The sequence below is a fragment of the Zygotorulaspora mrakii genome, chromosome 5 (genome assembly GCF_013402915.1).
Source record: "Zygotorulaspora mrakii chromosome 5, complete sequence".
Lineage (NCBI taxonomy): Eukaryota > Fungi > Ascomycota > Saccharomycetes > Saccharomycetales > Saccharomycetaceae > Zygotorulaspora > Zygotorulaspora mrakii.
Genome location: NC_050723.1, coordinates 325,293 through 348,481, shown reverse-complemented (window position 1 = coordinate 348,481; position 23,189 = coordinate 325,293). Strand labels below are relative to the sequence as shown.

General features: G+C 40.9%; 12 protein-coding genes across 12 annotated transcripts; 2 read left to right on the top strand and 10 right to left on the bottom strand.

Moving 5' to 3' along the window:
- Window positions 1-27: 27 nt before the first annotated feature.
- Window positions 28-3,159, top strand: HMG1 (hydroxymethylglutaryl-CoA reductase (NADPH) HMG1; the record flags this gene model as incomplete). Its single annotated transcript, XM_037288913.1, has 1 exon — window positions 28-3,159. The coding sequence occupies one exon, from the start codon at window positions 28-30 to the stop codon at window positions 3,157-3,159; it is 3,132 nt and encodes a 1,043-aa protein (XP_037144808.1).
- A 442-nt stretch (window positions 3,160-3,601) lies between these two features.
- BET5 (TRAPP subunit BET5) lies at window positions 3,602-4,081 on the bottom strand (the record flags this gene model as incomplete). Its single annotated transcript, XM_037288912.1, has 1 exon — window positions 3,602-4,081. The coding sequence occupies one exon, from the start codon at window positions 4,079-4,081 to the stop codon at window positions 3,602-3,604; it is 480 nt and encodes a 159-aa protein (XP_037144807.1).
- Window positions 4,082-4,266: 185 nt separating this feature from the next.
- Window positions 4,267-5,451, bottom strand: ENT3 (Ent3p; the record flags this gene model as incomplete). Its single annotated transcript, XM_037288911.1, has 1 exon — window positions 4,267-5,451. The coding sequence occupies one exon, from the start codon at window positions 5,449-5,451 to the stop codon at window positions 4,267-4,269; it is 1,185 nt and encodes a 394-aa protein (XP_037144806.1).
- A 219-nt stretch (window positions 5,452-5,670) lies between these two features.
- On the bottom strand, window positions 5,671-6,219 carry CPR3 (peptidylprolyl isomerase CPR3; the record flags this gene model as incomplete). The annotated part of the gene is made up of 1 exon (XM_037288910.1): window positions 5,671-6,219. One exon carries the CDS (start codon window positions 6,217-6,219, stop codon window positions 5,671-5,673), a length of 549 nt encoding a protein of 182 aa, XP_037144805.1.
- Window positions 6,220-6,374: 155 nt separating this feature from the next.
- VPS70 (putative zinc metalloprotease) lies at window positions 6,375-8,738 on the bottom strand (the record flags this gene model as incomplete). The annotated part of the gene is made up of 1 exon (XM_037288909.1): window positions 6,375-8,738. The coding sequence occupies one exon, from the start codon at window positions 8,736-8,738 to the stop codon at window positions 6,375-6,377; it is 2,364 nt and encodes a 787-aa protein (XP_037144804.1).
- A 519-nt stretch (window positions 8,739-9,257) lies between these two features.
- On the bottom strand, window positions 9,258-10,571 carry DUS1 (tRNA dihydrouridine synthase; the record flags this gene model as incomplete). The annotated part of the gene is made up of 1 exon (XM_037288908.1): window positions 9,258-10,571. The coding sequence occupies one exon, from the start codon at window positions 10,569-10,571 to the stop codon at window positions 9,258-9,260; it is 1,314 nt and encodes a 437-aa protein (XP_037144803.1).
- A 245-nt stretch (window positions 10,572-10,816) lies between these two features.
- Window positions 10,817-14,512, bottom strand: TDA9 (Tda9p; the record flags this gene model as incomplete). Its single annotated transcript, XM_037288907.1, has 1 exon — window positions 10,817-14,512. One exon carries the CDS (start codon window positions 14,510-14,512, stop codon window positions 10,817-10,819), a length of 3,696 nt encoding a protein of 1,231 aa, XP_037144802.1.
- Window positions 14,513-15,884: 1,372 nt separating this feature from the next.
- Window positions 15,885-16,082, bottom strand: HG535_0E01580 (uncharacterized protein; the record flags this gene model as incomplete). Its single annotated transcript, XM_037288906.1, has 1 exon — window positions 15,885-16,082. One exon carries the CDS (start codon window positions 16,080-16,082, stop codon window positions 15,885-15,887), a length of 198 nt encoding a protein of 65 aa, XP_037144801.1.
- A 438-nt stretch (window positions 16,083-16,520) lies between these two features.
- On the bottom strand, window positions 16,521-17,513 carry EFM3 (protein-lysine N-methyltransferase; the record flags this gene model as incomplete). Its single annotated transcript, XM_037288905.1, has 1 exon — window positions 16,521-17,513. The coding sequence occupies one exon, from the start codon at window positions 17,511-17,513 to the stop codon at window positions 16,521-16,523; it is 993 nt and encodes a 330-aa protein (XP_037144800.1).
- A 160-nt stretch (window positions 17,514-17,673) lies between these two features.
- Window positions 17,674-18,687, bottom strand: DAL2 (allantoicase; the record flags this gene model as incomplete). Its single annotated transcript, XM_037288904.1, has 1 exon — window positions 17,674-18,687. One exon carries the CDS (start codon window positions 18,685-18,687, stop codon window positions 17,674-17,676), a length of 1,014 nt encoding a protein of 337 aa, XP_037144799.1.
- Window positions 18,688-20,746: 2,059 nt separating this feature from the next.
- On the top strand, window positions 20,747-20,926 carry ATP18 (F1F0 ATP synthase subunit i; the record flags this gene model as incomplete). The annotated part of the gene is made up of 1 exon (XM_037288903.1): window positions 20,747-20,926. The coding sequence occupies one exon, from the start codon at window positions 20,747-20,749 to the stop codon at window positions 20,924-20,926; it is 180 nt and encodes a 59-aa protein (XP_037144798.1).
- Window positions 20,927-21,066: 140 nt separating this feature from the next.
- On the bottom strand, window positions 21,067-23,151 carry STR2 (cystathionine gamma-synthase; the record flags this gene model as incomplete). The annotated part of the gene is made up of 1 exon (XM_037288902.1): window positions 21,067-23,151. The coding sequence occupies one exon, from the start codon at window positions 23,149-23,151 to the stop codon at window positions 21,067-21,069; it is 2,085 nt and encodes a 694-aa protein (XP_037144797.1).
- Window positions 23,152-23,189: the final 38 nt, after the last annotated feature.

Here is a 23,189-nt window from a genome sequence, read left to right as displayed (position 1 = left end):
ACTGGCAAAGATTTTTAGAAGTACAGTATGACTCTCTTACATAGGCAATTGAAGCCCATGGGCAAATCGCTCGCTTATTTATCAAGATATTCTGCTAGACATCCGATTCATATTATATTAGTTTCGCTCCTGATTTCCGCAGCTGCATATTTATCTGTTATTCAATATTACTTCAGTGGATTACAATTGGGACCAAATAGCATATTTTCGTTAACAGAGACCGATCCCGATAGGTTTTTTCAGGAGTGTACTCACTATTATAAAGAGCCCTCAAATGATGTTTGGACTCTACTTTCTTCTGAAGAAGCAAAGACAAGACAAGCTTCGCAGCATTTTTATTTATTCGATTTAGATTTTGAGACAAAAAACTGTTCAATCTCTTTACCTGAGCCACAAAATACCATATACAAAACCGAATTTCATAAATTCGTTTTGAAAAAACAACCTGAAATTAATGCTGACTTAACATCCGCTGATGGTACCCTTTGGAGGTTAAGAAAGTACAGAAATCGCTTGATAGAAATCAGGCAATTTGTCTTTACACTTTATGATACTTTTAGAGATAAAATTACTGATGCAGAGCCATTCGATGTTATAATTGTTGGACTAGCATATTTAACGATGTTCTACAGCATTATTGGTCTGTTTACCGAGATGAGTAGAACGGGTTCAAGATTTTGGTTAAGCTTATCAGCTATTCTGACTTCAGCATGTTCGCTCTTTTTGGCGTTATACACTTCACAAGCAATTGCAAAAAGACCAGTTACGGCACTAAGTTTAATTGAAGGGTTACCATTTGTTGCGGTAGTGGTTGGGTTCAAACATAAAGTTAAATTGGCTTCTTACACTTTAGCCAAGTTTGATAAAATTGGGATATCCAAAAAAATGACCACCGACAAAGCGATTTTTGATGCAATGTGCGAAGAAGGTGGCCGCCTGTTACAAGATCATCTATTATGTATTATAGCGTTTGTCGGTTGTTCAATCTATGCCAGACACTTGGAAGCACTAACCAATTTTTGCATTTTATCGACATTCATTTTAATATTTGAAATTCTATTGACAGCAACCTTTTTTTCAGCTGTGTTAGCATTGAAGTTAGAGATTAACATGATCCATAGATCGACAATAATCAAGCAGACTTTAGAAGAGGACGGCGTTGTTCCCACAACGGCTGACATCATTTTTGGTGTCGAAACAAAATCCAAGACATCTGTTTTACAATCAAATGCGGCAGTTAACTTTGTTAAGTTGTCCCTAATTGCGCTTTTCTTTATTGTGAATTTCTATAACTTTGGTTCAAGATGGGCCTCGGAGACTTTTGCATCTCTTTATTCGAACAAAGTAAATGCATCGCTACCGGAATTCATCAAATCGAATAGTAGTAGCAGTCTGACTGAACAGGTTATCATCTCTATTGCCCCAGTTCAATATTATAGGCCTATGAAGGCTTACCACCAGTTTGAAGATACAATTTTACTTTTATTACGTCATGTTAGTGTTGCAATCCGTGATCGATTTATCAGTAAACTAGTTTTCTTTGCATTAGCAATTAGCGCAACCATAAACATATATTTATTGAATGCAGCCCGAATCCATACAAGCTTTACCGCTGATGAGTTGACCAAAAAGAAGGCAACTAAGCAAAAGAACGTCTCAGAGAAAACTGATATATCATTAGCCAATTTGAAAAAGTCTCCTAATGCTCCTGTCACGGCACTTTCGAACTCCAGTACGGTGTATTTTTCCACTTCAGATGAGGAAGAAACGGATAGCGATTCGGCTGCTCAATCAATGCGTTCGATTGAGGAGCTCGAGAAGGTTCTGAAAAATGGTGATATTCGTAGTTTGAAGAACAGAGAGATTGCGTCTTTGGTTGTAAATGGTACGTTGCCGCTATATGCTTTGGAGAAAAAGCTTTCTGACACTACTCGTGCTGTTGCCGTCCGTCGTAAGGCTTTGGCCAATCTCGCAGACGCCCCTGTTCTTACAACAGAGCGTTTACCGTACAAGAATTATGACTATGATCGTGTTTTTGGTGCCTGTTGCGAGAATGTGATTGGCTATATGCCATTACCTGTTGGTGTTATTGGTCCTTTGGTCATTGATGGCGTTTCCTACCATATTCCTATGGCAACAACCGAAGGCTGTTTGGTTGCATCAGCCATGCGTGGTTGTAAAGCAATCAACGCAGGTGGCGGCTGCACTACAGTTCTGACCAAAGATGGTATGACTAGAGGTCCGTGTGTTCGTTTCCCTACCTTGACTAGATCCGGTGCATGCAAAATTTGGCTGGATTCCGAGGAAGGTCAAAATAAAGTTAAGAAGGCATTTAATTCTACCTCAAGATTCGCTCGTCTACAACATATTCAAACTGCATTGGCAGGCGATCTGTTATTTATTCGTTTCAGGACTACAACAGGAGATGCAATGGGTATGAATATGATCTCAAAAGGTGTAGAGTTTTCACTGAAACAAATGGTAGAAGAGTATGGCTGGGATGACATGGAAATTGTTTCTGTTTCAGGTAACTATTGTACTGATAAAAAGCCCGCTGCAATCAATTGGATTGAGGGTCGTGGTAAGAGTGTTGTCGCAGAAGCAACCATACCAAAGGAAATTGTGAAGAGTGTCTTAAAAAGTGATGTATCAGCTTTGATTGAATTAAATATCTGTAAGAATTTGATCGGTTCTGCAATGGCAGGCTCTGTTGGTGGGTTTAATGCACATGCAGCTAATTTAGTCACTGCAGTTTATCTGGCTGTTGGTCAAGATCCTGCACAAAATGTTGAAAGTTCTAATTGTATGACTCTAATGAAGGAAGTAAATGGTGGTGATTTAAGAATATCCGTCTCAATGCCATCGATTGAAGTCGGCACGATAGGTGGCGGTACTATTCTAGAGCCTCAAGGTGCCATGCTTGATTTATTAGGTGTCCGCGGTCCACACCCTACTGAACCTGGCTCCAACGCACGTCAATTAGCTAAAATCGTTGCATGTGCAGTTATGGCCGGAGAATTATCATTATGTTCCGCATTAGCTGCCGGACATTTAGTCCAAAGTCATATGGCGCATAATAGACCACAAGCTGCTCCAAAAGCATTACCTAATGATATTAGTGTGTTAAAGGAAGGTGCCGTGACCTGTATTAAATCATAATCAAGAATATGTAATTTATTTTTTTTTATCAAAATGTTTCAATCTTCTTTCGGTACCCCGAGGTCTCTCAAGTTGTCCAATATTCTTCGAGACATAATAATGTATATTGCATATTAATTATATTCTTCTAGTTTCAAATGTTTATGTATCCGTGAATGTATGAGCATTATCTTGATTCCTTATAAAGCACATTCATGGTCATCCATTCTAAATATTTACCGAGACATTTATCGGTAAAAATATACGAGGTAGCATTAATATTTAAACTCTGTAACATGGAAGTCAACGGTATCAACATCTACGTAAACACTTTGACAGGAATGTAAAATCTAAGTTAAAGTTCTACTTGTCTGTTCGTTTTCGCAGAGATGGTGCGATTAGTTGCTCATCAAAGACATGTCTTGAGCAATGGTTTCCTTTTTCCCAGCCTTGGATGTTATCGCTACTGTACAATCATAGGTGATAAGAAGGATTCCAAACTTTGTACAAAATTCCTATTAGCGATCTTTCTGAAGCCTTGACCCCTGGTTTCGTTCTTGTTATCTGCAAAATCATATGCTGAAAAGAGATTGTGGGCAACATATTTCACATATATGTGACTGTAAATATACTGTAAAACCTCGGTGTACGACTGCTGCTTAAAATCTGTAATCAAAACAAACTGTAAGCCGGAGGCCGTACAGTAAACATGTATCCTATATTTACCTGTGGCTATACTTTTGATTTCATTTTTGAGAGGACCACTGGAAACTTTCTGTGTCATTGAACGCAGTGAGAATACCATCCCATATAGCAATTTTGCGGTTTCTTCGTTTTGTTTAGAATTTACCGTTCCGCTAGAGCTATTAGAGCTCAAAGTCCATTCTCTATCAAATATGCAATTACAGTGTCTGTCGAATATCCAAAAAGAGTAAATAGCCATCCTCAAACAATATATATACGATGTTTGTAATCCGTTTTCTGCTTTGACATTTTCAATTGTGTATTTTTGAGCATTCGGCGAGCGAACGAGTTCTCCGAACTTTGACGTATCTGTTAAACTGTAGAAGGGCCAAAAACTCATTACAAAATCGATTGGAGGAATTATATCTTGATATGTATTACATATTAGAAGCTGAGAAGATCAATTTCATTTGATGATGATTGGGGATTTTTTGACTGCTGTTCATGTTCTTGTGGAGCACCTGCTTCCATCATTTCGCCGAATCCGTCATCATCGTCATTATCATCGTCATAATCATGAGTTTCAGCAGGTGTGCTTTCTTGCACTGAGGTAGACGCTTTTGAGACTGGTTTAACAGGTTCTTGAAGGCTTTTCGCGCTTGTGAATAGATTGCTAAAGGGATCGGCCTTCTTCGGCTCTGAAATCGCCGGCCCTATATTAAATGCAGATGAAGAGGTAAGGCCTGATAATGAAGAATCGTTCATCATTAGATTATTCACGTGGTGCTTGGAGAATGTGCCCGCATTACTTGTTTGTTGTACAGCTGGTGCAGCGCTTTGGAAATCAGCAAAATCATCGTCGTCGTCGCTTTCACTGTCATTGACACTTTCCTGCGGCGCGTTAACCCTTTCCATATCCTCAACCTTATTGAAACCGAAAAGGTCGATATTTTCCGTTTCCGCCGGTGCGGGAGACTCATCCTTGAAACTTGACTGATGTATCTGACTATTTCTATCTTCTTCGTCTTCATCATCAGTGTCTGCGCTGATACTGATACCTTTAGATTTATATGATCCTCTTCCTTTTTTGGAGCTTGTCACAGAACCAAGACCCCCAGCAACTCCTTTAAATTTTTTTGCTGTCTCTCTAGCTTTCTTTCTTTCCATCCTGATGGTCTCATCATCGCTCAACAGGTCAGATAAAGCTTTTGCTCTACTTCTGACATTAACACCTTGATCTCTGCTCTGAGAGTCGACGTAGTGAAACGACTCCAACATTTTGATCAGGTTGATACTACTTCTGGTATCATCGATGAACCTCTCAGAGCCGTGTCTAATCAAATACTCCAGCAATTGTAGAGCCTTGTAAATTTGTCTCCACTCACTCGCACCTTTCTCCGTGAAACGTCTAAATATCATTCCCAAGATCTCTTCACGCTCTCTCAAATTGTACGTCCCTTGAGAGATTTGTTCCATTAATGACGAGGAAGCTCCCCACGGCTCATTATTGGTTGCTTCACGAACCTTGGCCTCCATTTCCGTATAATTAAACACAACATTCTGAGCCCTACGGAAGTATTTTTTGGCATCATAAATATTCATATTTGTAAAAGAATCTTCTAAACTCATCCTGATTCAGTTTATATTGATAACAATCAATCCAATACACTTCTTCTGGTTCAATTCGATCGCTGTTTATTTAGATTCATGTTTTATCGGTTATTTATTTCAATAAACCCTATTTGATATCAATAATGTCAAATAAGAAAGACTCGTTTCTAGCGATAGTCATACCTATTCAAATAGACATAGTTCTAAATACTAGTTGATAGCGCAGATATATACCATTTACAATTCGCCAGATTCCTCAATCAAAATTTCTGATTTTGGCTTACCTGACATAGTACCGTAGCCCTCAATAGTCTTGACAACATCTTCGCCACTAGTAACTTCGCCAAACACAACGTGCTTGCCGTCTAGCCATGGGCATGGCACAGTAGTAATGAAGAATTGAGAACCATTTGTGTTTGGACCTGCATTAGCCATGGACAGCAAAAACGGTTTGTCATGTTTCTTTGAAAAGTTTTCGTCAGCGAATTTGGATCCGTAGATTGATTTACCCCCAAATCCACCAGCAAGATCGGTGTCACCACCTTGAATCATAAATTGTGGGATGACCCTGTGGAATGGGACATTCTTGTAACCAAAACCTTTCTCCCCAGTACACAGAGCTCTGAAATTTTCTGCTGTTTTTGGAACAATATCGTCATAAAGTTCAAATTCGATTCTGCCAATTTTTTTACCATTGACAGATGGATCAAAGTAGACCTTCTTGCCCAAAATTGGACGTGTGGTGGAGAACAATTTAGTTTGATTGATGACTGACCGTTTAAACATGTTGGATTATCCTTCTGTGACTTCTTGCTTAGCAGTTTTTAATTGAATTTTCTCTGACTGTGAAATAAAGGCTTTCCTCGTTTTTTGATATTTAGTGAATGACATACAAAACTGTAAAAAAGTTTGATCAAGAAAAAATGAGATCTTTCCAGTGCCTATTGAAGAAGGGATTCCAAATTGCCGCACTGCGTTTGCAAAGTCTTCAACCATAGCAATAAACTAGGGCGGTCCCTCTCGCATATTGCTTCGTGCAGACCAGGTAAGACATCCACCTTGTCGCCTCTCCATTTATTTGGGGCAAATATGGAATGCCTCATTGAACGTCTACCATTCAATCCTTTCTGGGTGAGAAAGAACTGGTCAATCTGTTTTAATTTCCTGTTAATTCGGGTCAGTTTAATATATATTTTGAATTTCTTGTAGATTTGCCAGGCGGGAAAGTCTTGAGTACATAACTGACTCAATGCTAAAACTTCTGTATCGAATGACGAAGAAACGCTTCTTAGGTAAGATAAGACTTTCGAGACTTTTTCAGCCAGGTTATGCACTTCTTTATCTTTAGGGAAAGCTTGCAGTAGGCTTTCATGCAACTGATTGTAATTTTCGAGTATTCCTTCAAAATAAGGGCCCATTGTGAAGACTGTTGGCTCCTTTTCACTCAACATCAAAGAAGTCATGCCAACTAGAACAGCCAGAGTGTTATGCATTTGATAGTTCTTATCTACAAAAGTTTCCATCCAGGTGTAGGAGTCAAAACTTGAATGTAATTGATGAACAGCATCAGTTTTACCATTATTTCTAAACTGAAATTGTGCCGAAGGAATACCCATGTTGAATTGAAAGGAAGAACAATCTGATATGCCATCTATTGGATCAATCCTCGAACCTGATGATTTATCCCATTCATCAAACAGAGTCCAATTATCTTCACCCTTGTATTGTGTGGCTTTTGCCGCTCTACGGATCACTTCGTGCAACAAAGGATTCGCTTGAGAATTGAACTCAGACCCAGTGATAGCTGACTCAAGATTTAAATAGGCTAGAGCGTTCCTTTTCAATAGTTGAGAGTGATCCTCCACATATTCGGTAGAGCCCAAATTGCCGTGCGCACCTCCATCCCAACTTATCAATTTTATTGGTCTTAACGGTTTCCACCCTTGCCTTAAAAGTGATTTCATACCACGAGCAATTTCTAATAGGATAGAACTTCCACTGTTCGGAGAACCGGCACCACCAGAAGTCCAAGAGTCTCTTGAGTTTCCAATTATGACATCATACTCAGAAAATATACCTGGAATATCAACAACGACATTTGTCATCTCCACGATTTTGTATTTCTGGTCATTGACTATTTTAGCTTTGATATCCTCACTAGAGGGTCCACTAAAATAATTGAATCCCTCTATATTACCTCCAGGTAGCATATTAACACCTCTACCATTCAATTTGCTCAACAATGGTGCCACTTCTTTGGCACTTAATGGAACTGAAGGGATTGATGGCAGCCTTCCCGAAGGGGAGAGTCTTTCGGTGTAAGGATATTTGGAAGCATAATTTGGCGTGGTTGGATCACCTAGAAAATCTGAGAAAAACCCTACAGATGCTCTCTCAATGCTACTTTGATGTCTCGCTGGCCCCTTCGGATACGCCTCAAATCCATTCGCCTGAGTAATGTAACCATCTTCGTAAGAATCACTGTACATAATCACTCCCGAAGCTCCATATAATTCTGCATTCTTCACTTTCAAACCGGGACACATTTCTCCATAACGTATAATATGGATTTTACCTTCGATATCGATTTCGTTATCCAATAGTCTTTTGTAATCCTCCAAAGTCCCGTAATTACCAAAGATATATTGTGCTTCGACAGTGCCATTGGCAGAATATCCATGGTACCCACGAGCATTATCTTTACGACAGGTAGTCGGATCTTCCCGAAGACAGTCCTCCAACATTGTGGCACTGAATATAATGTCACTTTCATTAAACAAATGCACTTCTGTATTGCCGTATTTGTTAACCCATGGGTAATATTTCTCTAATTTAGGCTCGAATCCCATCGATCGAAGTTGAGAGACAGTGTACTCCAAAGTCTCCTTATCCCCAATCTCATGAGGATGGCTTGTGTAGTTTCGAACATGCTGCCCAGCTAGATTCTTATCAGCTAGTTCGTTTAAGTATATTCGAAAAATCTCACTTTCTGTCAAATGCGATGAATGTATCCTTCTTAAATCTCTTGCCAGTGAAGTTCTTGGCGCAAAGACACAAATGAATCCAATATAAAGGAGGAAACTGGAAAAGATCAGTAACGCAAACTTCTTTTTATCGACATGCTCTCTCACGATCTCAATTGTGCTTCTGATGCTCTTTATGCTATTGCTTCGCATTCTTTCGATGTGAGAACTTACTGAGTCCCTTCGACCCATGTTGCAGTCATTTGTGTTCGTTTCCGTTGCCACGTCTCCAAGAAAAGGCTCAACCTCACCTCCAGCTATTGAATTGTATTGACGGGTCATAGTTGGTTGATACACCGTTTAATTCACCTTTCAGGAATTGATGTGGTTGTTTTCTTTATATACATTCATTTTAAGTTCTTATTTACGCTTTTAAACATTTTCCCTAATGAAGAACTTACAGCCGCATGATGAGTGAGACTAGAAAAAACTGTGAACACCATTAGGAAATCAGAACCTACTTTTATCAGTAGAGCATATGTATCTGATAAATTTTTGGGCATGTTGACAGCGGGCAGAGGAAAGTATGAGTGAATGCCACAACTGCAAGGACGGCACTGCTAGCTGAAGTAAAACAGGTAGACATCCCTGAGCTCTCATACCGACGGGATCTCCTGGAATGATCATGTCATCAGAACAGTAAAGACCTGAGCGGATATTGACAGATTGAGCGGCAGTTCCGCTCATTTGTACAAAAGCACTCAAATATGGATTATGCGGATAGTTTAAGACAGGCGAACATGGCAGCAATCTTCATAGGAACTACAACAACAGAGTCAGTCGGATCACGAGTATCACGTTTCATACCTTGCCTTCTTTTTGAAGAGGCCGTTCTAAGGTCGATTCTGGTTTTCGCTTCTTATCTGGTTTGTTAACCTCACCACAATCGAGTGCTTGGCGACTCTCCTCAAGGCTTTTGGTGATTCTTTTGTCTGCTGAAAGACCATCAACTTTTCTAAAGTAGGGCTGACACCTCCAATAGGGCACTGTATAGTAGGCTCCGCCCCATAATTCAATGTCGCCTTTGAAAACCTCATCTTTTTGCTCAATATCGACTTGCTGAAATATTCTTTGAACTGTGTCCTCCACCGGTCTAATCAGTTTCTCCTCCCATACTTCAAAAGCGGTCTTGGCGTTCAGAGATGCCAATTCCGCTCTTATGTCTATATGATGAGTTAGAAATGGGCGCAAAACTTTAAACATATGAGATTTCATAGCATTTTTTGAAGCTTGCGATTGCTGGTGCTCTTTAACAATTTCGAAGTATTCTCGTGCAATTATATCTACACGAGGGAAGGATTTCTCTTTGTCTAGACCACTTGCTGCGTTAAAAATACCAGGGTTATATAGATTTCCCTCAGCACTCATGATGGCATCGCATGAAATATGTTCCATACTTCTAGTGATATCCTCAGGGTACAAGATATTGCCATTCGAGAAGAACACAGTATTCGGAGGTAAACTCTCTCTCAAATACTTGATTATATCCCAATCAGCAAGTCCCGTCTTCTGTCCTTTTTGTTCTCTTAACCGACCATGCACAGTCAAAAATTGTGCCCCTGCATCCAGGATCATCTTGGCATATTCAAGTGTCTTTTCTTTCTCTGGGAAAACACGAATCTTGGCTGTAACTGGAACATCCAGATTGTCATGCAATTTCTTAATCAATGCATGCACGATATCCCAATCGTCCATCAGAAACGCACCATAATGTCCCTTCTTTGCAATACCTTGTGGACAACCTAAATTCAGATCAACTGCGTCACATCTGTCCTGCACAATCTTGGCGGCGGATAACAGGTATTCTGGATCATTTGCACAAAATTGCACAATCAGTGGACGATCAACGTCTTTGTTGCCATCCATATCGCACCACATATCTCTTCTATATTTTTCAGAAGTTGCAAACAGCTTTGCATGAAACATCGGTGTGTAAGCTAAGGTAGCCCCGTACTTCCTGGATAAGATTCTCCATGCTAATTCAGATTGATCTACCATAGGTGCTACGATTCTTGTTGGTCGACCAATTTTCTCGAACAACTGCGCACCTGTAAGCATGGCAACTTTCACGTCATTACCTTTGGTCAAAGGTGTTTCAACATTTTTTTCAGCCATCCTGAATAATTTAAAACGTTTTAAAACGTTTGATACTTTTGTGGATGATATTTTGAGAGGGCTAACACGGTCTAGACTAGTTCATTAATTAAAACTAACATATGACAAGATAACTCATCTCGAAAAGTTTATTTTTTTTTTCGGTTCATTGAAGAAAAAAAATCATTGATAATATCATTACTGAGCTGGTTGGATATGTAATGCAGGTAATAGCAATGGGAAATAGTCCCTTTATGCTTACAAATCTACTTACTACTTGTGTTCTTGACATTGTAGATTGCCCTAGCTTGCAGAGCATGAGCAAACAAAAGCGCAACAGGCCAAATTGGCGCGTCACCTAAAATTCTCACACCTAGATACAACGAACGAGATGAAAGTCTGGCCTTTACAATGACATCAATAGTGGATGCTATTGGGAAATCTGGCTTCAACGCTCTTTGAGCCAGATCGTTATCTAATATGTCGACGTCCAATGCACCGCCTGCCTGAGATCGCAAAAACTCCGAATAGGATTGCGTATTGTAACCTTTCGGTAAGAGATGTGCCTCTACTTTCTTCAGAACTTGCTCGGACTTTAGCCATAACATTCTATCGTAGGGGTTAATAACGTGATTCATTGGACTGGAAAGGTCGAATTCTTGGCCCCAAGCCTCGATATGTCTCATATGCTCTGAGACAATCAAAATCGAATAGAGGATACATGTGATCGAGAATATTGGAGTGCTTATCGCTGTACCTTGGACATTCTTCATGATGGAGACTGTGTCAGCCCAAAAATCTATTACATTGAGAGCAAAATCTGTTGCTTCACGCAGCGAATCCCAATCTGAGCAGAATTTATCTAGGGTAAGATTCATTTCCGTCCACTGTTTCAGCCAAATTTTATTGATCACATCAGTCAAATCAACACACTTTCTTATGTTAGCAAACAAATGCAGAACAATTATCAGTCTCATGGAAGGATTCTCATTAATTATCGGAATATTATCCTGGTTTCTCGTTAAAATTCCTCCAGTCTTAATATATATAGCTTCCCAATATTTCAGCATTGATTCAATCGCTGGCCTGGAATTCATGCGCCACTTCATTTCGTTTATTTGGTTACTTTTCGCACTATTCAGATTACGTCTTTCTAGGTAAATCTTTTCATGAATAGATATCAACATCGACAGAAGTGTTTTGAAAGAGACTTTCGAAGTTTCGAAATAATATTGGCTTCCAGTAGATATGTACATCAAACAATGCTGATAATCCTCCAGTCCATTTGATAACTGAATTAATGAGAATTTTGAATCCAGATCGATGTGATACTTCGAAAGGCCTTTACCCCACTCTACAGCGTCCTCACAAGAATAAAGCTTTTCATAAAAACACGGAACACCGCACTTCAAATCGATGGAATGAAAGCTGCATTCCAAACCCACGAGAGAAGTAAATAAGTTAGAGATCAACAGAATCATGTGACAAGTCTTAATTCGACTTTGAGCGGTGATGAAGTACTTGAAATCTTTCACAATCTGTTCGGGAGAATTATATTGATCGCTAAACTTCTTCAACTGTTCAGGATTATCTTGATATTCAAAAACATGATCGCTCTCTATTGGAGGCATTTGTAAACTCTCAAGTGGTAAATTCAATTTTGTGAGCTTCACTAGTTTAATCAGCGTTTTCATTTTAGTATTTATAGTTTTACTGACACTCAAATCATTACTAAAGATACCAAAAAATATCAACAAAACCATGCTCTGTATCAACCATAACGGGGTGTTTTCGTAATGATCATTTAGTGTATTCAAGTGATTTCGAATTTTGAGCCAACATATATTCGATAAATACATGGCATGTGTTGAATGAAAGCCATACAGTGCACCAATGATGGCAATGGAGAGTATAAGCGAATAATTGCTAGTAGAAGGAACAATAGTATGCAAATGAATAAATGAAAAATATCGGTGAAATTCCTTCTGGTACAACTTGACATAATTGTTTAGCTCTTTTGAACTCGGAAAAAGATCAGGATCTAGATTGCTATCTTTTATGATTGCATTTCTTAGGCTATCATTGAAAAAAACAGCGCGCTTACCCACCGAAGGATCTTTTAGGTCTGGGGTTGTGCCTTCAGAGGGAGCAGTTAACGGCGAAGGGGAAGATCCCAAAGAATTAAAACTAGTGCCCGTGTCAAACAGATCCTTTTGCCTAGAAGTGAAGAAAGATGTGATTGCCGGCCCCAACGATAAACTGTTCCTACGATTATTGGTGAAAGGCGAGTTACTGCCACTGATATTATTACTTGTGGTTGGACTGATACTGATTCTATCAATTTGCAATTTTTTTTTCTTTGAACCGTTGCGAATACTCTGAGTTGTAGGTAACAGGGGCCTCTTCGACGAAGATTCAGATAACGAAGAATTGGAAACTACGTCTGCAAATCCCACATCGTTTATGTTGTCGAGATCAACTTTAAAACCAGGAGACAGTTGGGATTGGTATATGAACTCGGAAAGCCATTGATCATCTTCTAAGGTTGAGGTGAGACTGTTATTCTTTATTAAAGAGTGCGGATTTGGGGTATCTGAATTTTTAATTTTATCATTTTGAATTGGCTGTACGAACAATCCTCCATTTTTACTTTTATTGGTGTTGTCAGGCATAATTTTTGCATGAGAATCCAATGAATCTAGAGATTCATATCCAAAGGAAGTCAAATTTGAATCTACCGAGTAAGTTCCCGTGAATCCATTGGTGCCACCTCCTGTTGATCCCATGGTTAAAAAATTTGTGATAGATGGCATTGATTTGAGTAAGTAAGCACTCGGAGTCATTGGAGTATTTGAGAATGACGGAATAGACGAATTGCGAGGAATATTGTAATTATCTCTTAGTTCAGAGGAGTATCGTTCCGTCCAATTATTTGGGACACTACTACTGTTGTAGTTATTGTTTTGGATATCTGGGCTATTGACGTTGATATTTTCACCAGTTGTTTGACTTAAACCATCCATATTCTCTTTCTGAGAAGCGTCATCTAGAGAGAAATCTGGAGGAAGACCCAAGGCATCTATGTCGATACCTCCAGCTTCGATCAGCTTTTCCATCAATTCTTGAGCCGTTAATTGAGGTGTCGCGAAACCAACTTGATGCGGTATATCTCGTGCGAATTCTAATTCTTTTGCCATATCATCAGTCTTGAAATTTTCGTTTATATAAGTGAACGCGTTTGTTGCTGAGAACGAAGCGTGTCTTTTCCTTTTTCTTACAGGGTTTGTGTCCATCTGTTGCCCTGTAGGTGCTGTCAGCGGAGACTCTCCAGGAGTTACACCTAATCTGCTTGTCATTGAATTTAATGAAGAAGAAGAAGATGTCTCTCGACCCAAAGAGTTTGATGAAGCCCCTATTGCTGCTGCTTGTTTGGCTGCCTTCTTCAATTGAGCTGTTGTTTTCGCCATTGGATTACTGGGCGTTGGCAATATCGATTCTTTATTTCCAGCAATCTTAATTATATGCTTATCTATCTCCCCACTTTGATTTACATTTATTAGAGCTTCATTATCAGATATTTCGTTCGACGAGCTTGAACTGGATATATTTCCAGACGGAGTTTTACCAACTAAACTTGCGTGCAATTTATGTTGATGCCTGAGAACCAAATCTCTACGGGCGAAGCACCTACCGCAGAATACACAGAGAAACGGCTTCTCATTTGTATGTGATCTCTGATGTCTTTTTAGATGCTCCTGTCTCACAAAACCTCTTGTGCATATAGGACAAAGGAACGGTCTTGGTTTGTCAGTTTTAATCGTCCTAGACTTTTTCGGTATGGGCACTAATCCTGCAACATCCACTTTGGAGTCCTGCATGTTATTACTTATGCCAGCTACTTCGTTGCCCTTGCCATTTTGTGCGACCTCATTACTCTTGTCGTAATCGGTCGAATAATTCATTTCGTCTTGTTAAGAATCGAATTCAAAATACACAAGTTTCTAACCAACTGTATATTGGATAGCTAATATTCCATAATACTCCCCAAGGGATAATACCTAGACCGAATGTGAGGCTCTGAGACAGTGTCAGATATCACGGCACGTAAACCACGTTTCAATATTTCGCCTGCTTTAAGGCTCACGTAGGCACGTTATCGCTGGAAAATTAGGAAAATAGAGATGAGAAAAGTTGCCTGCAATCTGCTCTTGTTTTGGCGTCTAAACGGATCTCTCCTGCAGGTTGTGTCTTTACTCTATTAATCTTATTGTTTAGTAATATTTCTCGGTTTACGTTGGTTACATTTTTTCAGCGCTCTCACCCAAATATGAGTTTACTGGTACAGACAACTCCGAATTGAAAAGTGAAGGCAATGATGTGAACTAACGCAGGACTGCTGATCCCTTCATTCGCTTCAGAACTACATGCCTAGGTCTCAGCGTTTGTCTTGTGTCGCGATGACTTTCATAAGCAACAGCTGCATCAAAGGTACAAAGCAAGATTTCTTGTAGACACTGATGGAGCACCAACTTAGTCAGGTGCCCAGGTGTCTGTGCTATAATCCTATATACATAATGCTAACTGAACTTTTACGCAGTGGCTGCGTGCCGACTGAACGGCCGCCACATTAAATCAGTATACAGTCGAATGCAGTTGTCGCTTCACAAGATGTAGAATCAATCAGCCGGCATCCCTCATGAACCTTTGTCGCTAGCAATTCGCTATCAGGCTCCAACTGGACCGCATAGTGCGGCATGCCATGTTTGGGTCCCTTGTCCAGTGGCAGCCACATGCTACCGGGATCAAAAGCGCGATAAACTGTAGATCCAATCAGATGGCGGCGAGACCCTGCCTATACATCCTGACAGGCAGGTAGAGGGATCCACTAATGAGTGGCCCATTCGTATGCCCTCGATCACGGTCAAACTAATCAGTCAACATGGTGCAGCATACGCGACGTCATCTTCATGGGTTCTGCCCTCTCTCTACAAAGCTCATCTCTTACAAAACCTGCACCGGGTAATTAACTGACTAAATGTATATAAAGACGGAAAATTTTCCACATTGTTTTTATTCTGGTTATCTTTTGACGTTCCAAAAAATCAACTTTGTCCAAAAGTGTCCCCTGCTATAGACAGTACGATGATTAAGATTTATATGCCTACTTTTTCATTCGTGATAAGCGGTTGCGGAGAGAATAAATGTTTGTCATTTTTTAAGAACTCGTGTGGATAGTTGATATTCTTTCAACGCTATGAGACTCGAGTGTCAGAGAATGTCCATATTCTTGTTAACCCCATAAATCAGCATTAAATTATATATACTCCATCCTAACTACTTATCTAGCTCCGCAGCGGCTTTGGCGCTTTGATTCGCCTTGGCAGCTGCCATTTGCTCTGTCGGTATAGACTGCTGGCTCTGATTAGCGGATGTCGATATCAATGGCCTGGGATCATGATCTCTAGCTATCAGTTTGTGGCAGCTTGGATCATGATCCTTATGTCTGAGGTAAATATAGTTGTGTAATGCCATGACAAATCAAAACTGTCGGTTGCTCGTATAGAATCTGCTCAGAATTTCTTAATTTTTTGGACCGTCGAAAGTACAATTTCTCTCCTGATGTCCTGTCTTAAATACAGAAAATGTACGCTGCTCGCATGCTGATCTGTAATCAGTACCTTCAAGCTACTTGTGGACAGACCATCGTAAACTGTCTGTGCACTCTCAGAGCGGTTTGTGGAACGATTTATCCTTGTTTATCCTTGTTGTAGGTCTCTGTGTGATCTGTATGTGCCGATATACTGAGTGCTCGTATGGAGTCGATCACTTTACGGAAATGTTCCAAACGGGAGTTGCGGTGTTTTCTAAGCCCGCAAGCGAGGAGAGATATTGTCTGACTTTTAATGTGCTATAATACTACAAGACCCATGAGCCGTATCATAAAACTCTTCTAATAGTGTAGGGAAACTGCTATTGTTCTATGCTATATATCCTTATGGGAGCAATAAGCGATGTACCCAACGTTTCCGTGGGCAACGTTTCCGTGGGCAACGCGCCGTTTACGTCGACCTCCGTGGACGACACGATCTTGAAGGTCATCTTGAGCTGTGATATCTGATCTTCAAATGCTTTTATCGTATCCTCATTCCGTATGGTTGCGGAGATGAGACATTGCTTGCAGCGACCGTTGGAGAGACACTCTAGTAGACAGCTACACAGATCAGCCACTACGCTCGCATCATATGTGACATCTGCTGCAAGCACAATGTCTATATTAGGGGGTATCGGATCCTCGTTCCACAAGAGTCTGCGAAACATAAATTTTTCATTATCTATAAGGCCATTGAGGTGAAAATTCCTGCGCGATAACGTTTCTAATAACGTCGTGTCACCATCGGTGATGTACAACGTATTCGTTTTGTTACCAGATGTCTTGGCAATAGTAGCGCTTACCATGCTTGTGCCTGCACCGAGTTCCAACACATTCTTACCCTGGAAATCGTAGTCTAGCATATACCTTGCTAGATATAAGGAAGCTTCCCAAGTTCTAAATCCCGTTGTACCCGCGCCGCTGATTAGTCTCGGGATCTCCTCTATTTTGATTCTTACATTGGAATCTAGCCGGTACTGCACCACATCCTTTGCTGTGGGCGATGGAACAGACACATTCAGCAGTTCAATATATTTCTCAAAGAGCCACTCGGTTAAATACACGTCTTGAACAGGTATCACCAGCACTCTATTAGACGCTTGTGTTTCGTCCTCGCTGAATATATCGACATTGTCAATCAGGCTCTTTATTACCGTCTTGGTGTAATATGGGTTGATTGCCTCTGCAATCTCGAATTGTTCAATGAAGAATTGAACATGCACTTCCGTGAGCTGTTTTGCCAGGTTCAAAATTAACTCAGGTGGACATCTTTGATGTACAGCGTCATAAAACAGTTCCTCTTGGGGGTCCATTATGAAAGCTACTGCATGTTATTGCTTAAAGGTGTAAACTCCTAAAATTATTGTTTTTTTTTCACTCTTCACAACTCATCGCATCAAATATTCGCGCTAGTCGTTGAATGTTAAATCGCATCTATTATTTATATATCAAAATATACGCTTTTATAGGAAACTAGTAACCCCATACTCTAATCCTTTTAAGACCGCCATCTGGTATGATGGTAACTTTAACGTGAGTGATTTTTTGCTCCTTGCCAATGACATATTCGTGTTCTTTATCCGGGCCCGTTTTTGATTTTGGCACCAATTCGATCCAATTATCATCTTGAGGACCTTGAGCTCCATGGACCATAATATACTGAGGGAAATTACCTTTGAAGTGGGCTGTGTCAATAATGACCTTATCCAGAAAGCTTGTTTCACGGCCTAATTGAATAATAACCCAATCCACATGTCCAGGCTTTCTGGATCTTGTAGTTTCCCAACCATCTGACATATCATGGCCTCTCCCAGGCACCAACAGGTTGTCTGCAGAACCGAAATGTTGGTCCGATACGGCTAGTGCTACACCACCATTGCAGGCGCTGGCAAGATCCAAGGGATGCTGCTTTGTCGCAGAAACAACATTCGGCGGGAACACCTTACCGTAAAGTCTAAATCTAGCAATGCCACCGTCTGGGAACATTTTTAACTTAATGTGAGTGTATTTCTTCTCCGTTAAGCCGTCAGTTCTGAGGAAGAAGTGCCTCTTTGACGGCTCACATTCGAATTTAGGGATTATCTGATCCCAACGTTCATCCGTCTCAGATATGTCAGTGGCGGCTTCATCGTAGAGCCCCTCAACCGATGCAAACTCAGCTTGATTACCATTGAAAAATGCGGTGTCGATTTCACCGCCCACTATTTGTGCAGAAAACACCCCCATTCTGAGGATGACCCAATCGTAAGGATTCTCATTATGCCTTCTAGTCTCCCAACCATCGTACCAGGCACCAGCAGGCGTGTACTTTGTTGCATCCCTAACGGGTGCCTTAGGTAGAATCAAGTTTTCTGCAGCAGCGAACCATTCGTCAGAAAACGAAAGCACTTTCCCGCCTAGTTTAGCCCCAATTACGTCCACCGAGTGGTACTCACTCGCAATCTTGCTATTGAATATCTTCTCCTCGTCCAAGCTATAGAACTTCATATCGCACTCTTATACAGATGCCACCACACTTGATATTTCGCTCCGCTAGAATTAATGTTACCCAATTACTAGTTGGGTTCGTTTATTCAAATATACTTATAATAAGCTCTCTCAAGAATGCTGTTTTCCATTGACGTTTTCAGACAACTCAATTGTCGACCTCTCTTATACGTTATAGCATACTAAATATAGCTGCTCGATAGACCTTATCATTTGGGGAGGAGGATAAGATGGAGTTGTCTTCCCACGATGGCTTCCCACTTCGATCGTAGGCTGGTGCTCGACCACTTGGCTACTGCTGTGACCATATGGCGAACCTCGGATTACTCCGGCGGCATATCCGATGGGGTCGCCACTGTGAAGTCCATTCGGCAATAGGCGTATTATGATTACTTCGGAATTGACCGAATAGAGTGTCCGGAATCTGTCCGAGCATGTCCTGCTTTGTCCGGCCCTGTCGTGTCCGGCTCGCGAATGTCCGATGAGCTGTCAACCTCTCTAGTGGGACATTAGAAGTGGTTGAGGGTGGTTTCATACCTCTTTCAAAGCCTCTGCCGCTCTTCGAGACCAAGTGGTCGATCTCGCACAGTTTCCTCCTGCTGTTTTGACATTCTGTCATGCCAGTGGCTGGCTCCTGATACGTTGTTATAACGGGCATCGCCATGAAGATGCACTTACTCATCAGGTACGATGGGGCTATGTGAATTGGTCTTAAACGTACTGTTCATTGGGCTTCTTGGACAGAGCGTTTTGGGTTGAGGTGGATGTCTAGCTCCGCCTGCGTCCTTGCTCGATGCAGCATGACTTTGTTTAGACTCAACCGCTATCTCTTGCAACCGAGGCGTATCCGTCTCGCTAGACACCGTAAATCGTCACAATTAGCGTAACCTTGTTCGCGTCTCATTCACTTCAAAATAGGATACTTTCGAGGGAGCTTTCGAGGGAACTTCCGCATTTGCAGTAGTTGTATCTATCTGCGAGCGCTGAGGCACCCGCGTCTTCTGTGTTTCAAGGACGCGAGCTTGACTTCGGCGGCTACTCCAGGAAAGAGTCGAAGGAGTTTTCTCCCCTCCTGGTTTTCATTCCTTTATCTGAACTACTTGTGGGAGATCTCAGAAGTACGACTAGCACCATTGCCAATGAAGAACCGTGCAAGTATGATATGGAAACCGGGGGATTGAAGTTCAGGCGGTTGCCTGCTCTCCCCCGATCTGCGCCACCACCAACGTGGATCAAAAAGCGGAAAGCAAGGCACCAGATGGAAAGCATCAAAAACGCTCTTCAAGTAGTGTTGTTATGCCCCGAGGTTCAAAACAACATCTGAAAACTGTTGGCATGCAGTTGCCGCTGAAACCAGAGAGATTACCGTCGTTGTAGTCAACGCAGACGTACAGAGATCTGGCGAAAACTGCAATCGAGGTAAATCGAGCTACGAGGAGATGCACAGAACAGGATACATTCAGAGATAATGAGGGCCGCCGAAAAGTAGCCAATGTTGCTCTTCTGCAACAATTACAGCGAGTTTCTCGCTGTAGGACCCTTTGATCCGCGATTATGGTGGTGGTAAAAGTGCAGCAGGTCTGAGACGCATGCAGCATCCAGTTCCCACAAGACTACACACTGAAGATCAGCTCCATTTTTCACAACTAGAAAAAAAACAACTCGACCTGCGAGGAACGGAACAGAACCGATGGTTCTCCCCCGCAAAGCAGCTTGCAACAGTCTTCATTACATTAAGATGCCGTCTAGTGCACTTTAAAGCACTGTAAGCTCATTATTATCATCTCTGTTACTCTTTTTCACTCTCCCATGAGCCTTTAGGCGTTTGATATTTGAACCAATCACCTCTATTAGCCCGGACAGCCTAACACCACATACAGAAATTTTACCCTCCTTGTATTTTTTTCCCCCTTCGCCTTCAGCTACCTATGGAAATGTGTTGATGATAAGTGCTGTTGTCGTTGTGACTTTTAACAGAAAGCAGCAATAGTTACCATTGGCTTTCTGTCAACTCGAAGCTGCATTCCCTTAGTACAAGTACCATACGCGTTGATCTAGAATGTTGAAAAAGTTTCCAACACCTTTGTTAAAGCCATACTGGCCATTTTTTGTCGGCGGTGCAGTTGTCTATTACGCATTCGCCAAAGTTTCTGACCTGTCCGCAAATTCCAGCGAATTCATCAACGATCCAAGAAATCCAAGATTTGCCAGAGGTGAAAAGCCTGTTGAATTGAAATGAGGGGATATTTTTACCAGAACGTATGACGACGTCTAAAAGTACTAGATATACCATCCATATATGTTATGTATATGCGAAGAATTTATATATTCAAATATGAGAAAACTCAAAAAAATGAAAGAAATGACTAAAAAGCTGATTCAGCTCTTGTTTGCTATATCTATGGCATGCTGGAACACTCTGCACAGTTCTTCCTTGTTTTCAAGTCCAACACTCACCCTGACCAGGTTTGATTCAACGCCATATTTGGCTATCTCTTCCAACTCGTTGTAGTGTGCCAATATGGCATATGGGCATGCAAGTGTAAAATTAGTACCTAGGGATGGGCCCTTGCATAGTTGCAAACTATTGAAAAACTTGCGTGCCTTGCCCTCCTCGAAAAAGGTTAGAGAAAATAGTCCACCATATCCGCCTTGTGTTTTGCATTTAACTTTATCGAAATTCTCCTTAGTTTCCGGCGAAGTTAAACTTGGGTAAAAGATTTTTTTTATCAGCTTTCCCTGTTGAGGTATTAAAACATTGTTCAACAGATGCTCCGTGTTTTCATTAACTTTAATGGTTCTTGCGATGAAATCACGAGAATTTCTTTCTAGATATAATGCGTCCTCGCACCATAAGCAATCTTCGTATTCCTTATTTTCAATCAGAAATTGTTGAGCAAAGCTGTACAATTTGGCCTTCGGATTCAGCACGAGTGAACCAGCAATCACATTCGAGTCACCGCTAAAAATCTTTGTCAATGAACTGCAAACAATGTCAGCATATGGTAAGACATCAATATTAACAAATCCGCCCACAGTTTCATCAACAACGATGTAAAACCCGTATATGTCAGCCAACTGCCTTAACGCAGCAAGATCGCCCATCTTCAAGAGAGGATTCGAGGGTGCCTCTATAAAGAGAGCCAAAATTTGTTCCCCAGATTGTAAAATTTTTTTCAGTTCATCCATGGCGCTGGAATCACCGTTCCCTAGGAAATATGTATGGTTGAATTTCCTCAATATACTTAGCGTATCTGTATAAGGAAAACCGAACATGACAGTTTTCTTGTATGGTGGTCCATAACCGATCAGATTGGGCTGAGAAGTTGGAGATGTAGTTCCGCTACAATTTGGAGTGGTGCTGTTAAATCTCGACCTATGCACCCTTAGCGAGTCTAGATTTAACAACAATCTATGCGCGGTGAAAATAGATGCCATACCGCTTGGAAATAAGAATACGTCAGCTTCTGGATTAATTTCTAAGCTACGTCTGTTATCATCCGCAGCAACAGCAGATGTTAAAAAACTAGTCACCGTTTCGATCTGTTCAGGTTGTATAGTAGAGGCAATTTCTCTCGTAGAGCCTGCTACATTGGTCCGTGTATCGTCAAGGAGTAGCTCCTCTGTAGCCTGAACAAAAAAGCCATCATTCGCAACATCACTATTATCATTATTATTGTTATCATCATCGTCGTTATCATCATAATTGTCTTGATTTGTGTTGCCATCATCTTCTCTTATTTGCTCCTCGGTGGGTTTCTCGACAACTTTGCTGGCAATCCTTTTTTTGATCAAAATTTTAGCTTCATCTGCAAACGAAAAATCAAGATTCCTACCAAATCGTGTCTCGATGAATGCTTCCTCATCTCTTATAACATCTTGATTAGTTTCGGTTTCTTTTCCATCATGCACACTCGATGCATGGGGCTGCGACAAACTTATGCTTGATTTCTCAACAACAAACAGTTCGTGCAATACATATTCGGCTAACCTGCTAGATATTATCTCACCAGTATGTTGCCAGAACTCTTTTAACAAACGGAAATATGCCTTGTCAACAAACACTACAGCTATCTTACATTCTCTTTTGAATTTGATCTCTTCTTGAGTCATGGGTTTGCAGGTAGCCAGTTGTAAAATACGGACCTTCGAAGATGGAAGAGCTGCGCGGTTCTCAAGAGAGCTCACCTTAACCCCAACATATTCTCTGCATCTTTTAGCAACACTGTAAGAGGGAAAACAAAGACAAGTCTCATTGTCTTTGGCATACTTTTCACTTAAAACTTCGCAAAGCTTTTTCACTGACTTATGGATGAAAAATCGAGGGTAACCAGTTGTCATTGCTTTTACGATGACCGCATCTCCTTCTTCATAACCGACTGTTGCTTCCCACGTTGGAAGACACACGGAAACAGCATGGTTTGTGTTGGGTGGAATTGAATCGCCAACGGTCTGAGTAATCATGTTTCTTCTGAACAAATTTATCTTGGCAGATAAAAAGC